At 50.4% G+C, this 2,956-nt stretch overlaps 1 protein-coding gene across 1 annotated transcript; it reads right to left on the bottom strand.

Moving 5' to 3' along the window:
* Positions 1–1,082: 1,082 nt before the first annotated feature.
* Positions 1,083–2,654, bottom strand: LOC124672337 (AAA-ATPase At3g28610-like). The gene is made up of 2 exons (XM_047208581.1): positions 2,056–2,654; positions 1,083–1,962 (listed from the first exon to the last, which is right to left on the bottom strand). The coding sequence occupies exons 1-2, from the start codon at positions 2,652–2,654 to the stop codon at positions 1,083–1,085; spliced, it is 1,479 nt and encodes a 492-aa protein (XP_047064537.1).
* Positions 2,655–2,956: the final 302 nt, after the last annotated feature.

Below are 2,956 nucleotides of genomic sequence, written 5' to 3'. Positions count from 1 at the left end.
ATAATAGACGTTTTTATTACTTGAACAAGCAATTACACCCGACCAATACATGTCGAAACGAGAAAATGTAAAACGCATATAAAACAGGTGGAGCTCCACGGCTCGAACTTGACCTGGGCGTGGAGTGAAAGCTCAACTTCTATTTTAAAGTTTGCTCTTATCTCTTTCGGAGACTAAGTTGTGTCTGTATACACACAAACTTGCTCACTTGATGCCAATGCTTCTTGGTGCATGTGTGGTAGACTGGTAGCTCCCATCTATACTCACAGCTTACAAGTATTATCTCACAAACTTCTGCAAAGATATGTTTGCATCTATATCTGAAGAAAGGATGGAGTAGATAAATGTGTTGTATGTAAATGATACACAATAGTTTATATATATTACTATCTCAACTCCTCTTTGTTGTTGTATTTTCTTAATTTTATACATGATTTTTAGAGTCATTTCTACTTCGTCTACGATTTATCTATTCAGCTACAATGTCCAAATTACTCTATTGGCTGCACATTTGTCTTCATTGACAGTAAATGAAATTTCTTAATTTTTTCCGCAGCAACGTGCAAGGAATTATCTAGTTTTGTTAGTTTTTGGGACGCGATCACACACGCTCCTCTCTCTATGCGCGAGAAGAACCACACACACGCACAGAGAGGCTGAGATTTTTGCCACGCACTTAATGCATCTTGTCTAATCTTCTTTTTATTCAGAGTCGAGGAACGGCTCAAACGGAAAGCCCCATAAAATCGCCCTGATCCACTTTGCCTGCGCCATCCCACGTCCTTAATCATGGCGAGCCCAACCAAATTGAACAGGGAAAGGAAAGCGACTCGATCGCAGCGTGGACTCAGCAGCTTCTGACTGCTACGGACAGGAACTATATAAACTGAATAAACAGAGCTAAAGCTAGTGCTAGTACGGGAGTACATTATCTCTGGTGCAGCTAGAGCTAACAATTCGCATATTCTGCCTCCGCTTTGAAAAACAGAAACTATTATCTAGCTGCAAAGTTTCAACACACCTCACGTAATACCTTGCTAAGAATATAGGAATCATCCTCTGAACTTTCACCGCCATCATCTTTAGTTGCTCCGTTGGCCGTGGCCCATGGCCTCGCTGCCATTTGGCGTAACAGCCGACTCTGCCTCGGCTTGATCCTTCTTGTTCGCGTTAAGCTCATCGATCAGACGCTCGAGGCAAGCATCCGCGTCACGATCTGTGCGGTTCGATGCCATAAGACACTCGGCAACATCCGCCGGCGTAATCTCCACCTCCTTCAGCAGCTCCTCGATGGTGTCGAACAGCCGGTGATCGTCCACTCCAAGGTAGTTCTTGGCCAGGGTCTTGAACGCCCCAAACTCGCAGTAGGACATCTCGATGTGCATGTCCATCCGTCCGCGCCGGATCAGCGCCGGGTCGAGGTCGTCGATGTAGTTGGTCGTGAACACAATGATCCGCTCGCCGCTGTGTGCCGACCACAGCCCATCGATAAAGTTGAGCAGGCCGGACAGCGTCAGTATGTTGGCATTGGCACTGCGGTAGCTTTGTTGGGCGCCCGCGTTGCCTTGAGCCTGCGGTAGCTTTGTGGCTAGGCGGCTGCCAGTCAAATCGAGGGAGCAGTCGATGTCCTCGATGACGATGATGGACTTCCCCGTGGTCTCAATGAAGAGCTTGCGGAGGTCGCTGTTGGTCTGCAGGGTGGTCAGCTCAATGTCGTAGATGTCGTAGTTGAGGTAGTTGGCCATGGCAGCTATCATGGTCGATTTGCCGGTGCCTGGCGGGCCGTACAGAAGGTAGCCACGCTTCCACGCCTTGCCGATACGACGGTAGTAGTCCTTGTTGTTTCGGAAGTTGTCGAGATCATCCATGATCTTCTTCTTCTTGGCTGGGTCCATGGCGAGGGTGTCGAAGGTGGTTGGGTGATGGAAGTCGATGTACCTCCACACCTCTTCCCTGCTGGAACTGATATATGCGTGGACAAAGAAGCTATAATCAGTGATCGATCTCTTGCAGTTGCGGTGAAAGTAATTATTCGATCCACAGGTCGTTACTTACATGTAGCTGACGTCCTTATTGTTGGAGTAGAGCCTGCGGGGACGATTTCCGAACGTCACCTCTTGTCCGGTGCGGCGTACGTACGGCAGGTACTCTTCGACGACGAGCCTCCGGTGCCGCTCGTGGAACGTCAGGCGGCAGCACCTCCCCGGCGATCCCTGTACCGTTACTCCTTCCGCCACCGCCGACCACCACATGGTGACGCCCTTGAACTCGTCCGCCACCTCCTGCCCCTCGCGGAGGCTCAGCACCAAACCGTGGCCCTCGGCGGCGCCCTCGGCACGGAGCTCTCGCGCCTCCAACGAGCACACCGCGCTCAGGTACGCCAGCACCTCCGCGTAGGCGTCGCTCGACTTCACCCTGGCCACCATGTAGGGGTTCGAGTTCTGCTCTGGCTTCGCGAGGATGTCGATGGTGACGAACGGGTCGAGGAACGGGAGGAGCTGCCGCATGGGTCGCCGGAGGTTCTGGTTAAAGTAGGTCTTGAGCACCGGTGCGCACGCCACGGCCACCGGTGTCAGGTAATACCACGTCGACGGACGTTGGAGGTGGTCCAGCACTCCGGCCATCAGCTTCTTGCTTTTGCTGGATCGACCCATCGAAGCGTCTCTAGAGAATAGATATCAATGCTGCGCCTAGTAGCGATCACAAGTCCGATTGCTTATATTGTTTTTAGTGTTTTTTCTGGTACAAATCTGATCGCAGGACTTGTGCATATATATATATATGCAACGAACAGCCGACGAAAACCACCTGAACCTAGTCGTATGCGACCGTGATCGAACCCAACTCAAACTCAGCTTGAAGCTAAATAAGCTAAGTAGTACTAGTACCTTGTACGGCATGCAAGAAGGCTTGAAACACAAATCCTAATCCTACTAGAAGATGGACTCAGCTTTTT

The sequence above is a fragment of the Lolium rigidum genome, chromosome 7 (assembly GCF_022539505.1).
Source record: "Lolium rigidum isolate FL_2022 chromosome 7, APGP_CSIRO_Lrig_0.1, whole genome shotgun sequence".
NCBI classification, from domain to species: Eukaryota; Viridiplantae; Streptophyta; class Magnoliopsida; order Poales; family Poaceae; genus Lolium; species Lolium rigidum.
This window is presented reverse-complemented; position numbering and strand designations above follow the sequence as displayed.

Bases quoted from the DNA above. Each gene is read 5' to 3' on its own strand.
- LOC124672337 (XM_047208581.1), bottom strand. From the start codon at position 2,654: ATGGGTCGATCCAGCAAAAGCAAGAAGCTGATGGCCGGAGTGCTGGAC. The intron at 1,963-2,055 runs GTAAGTAACGAC...CGCATATATCAG, and splicing joins AATAAGGACGTCAGCTACAT to TTCCAGCAGGGAAGAGGTGT.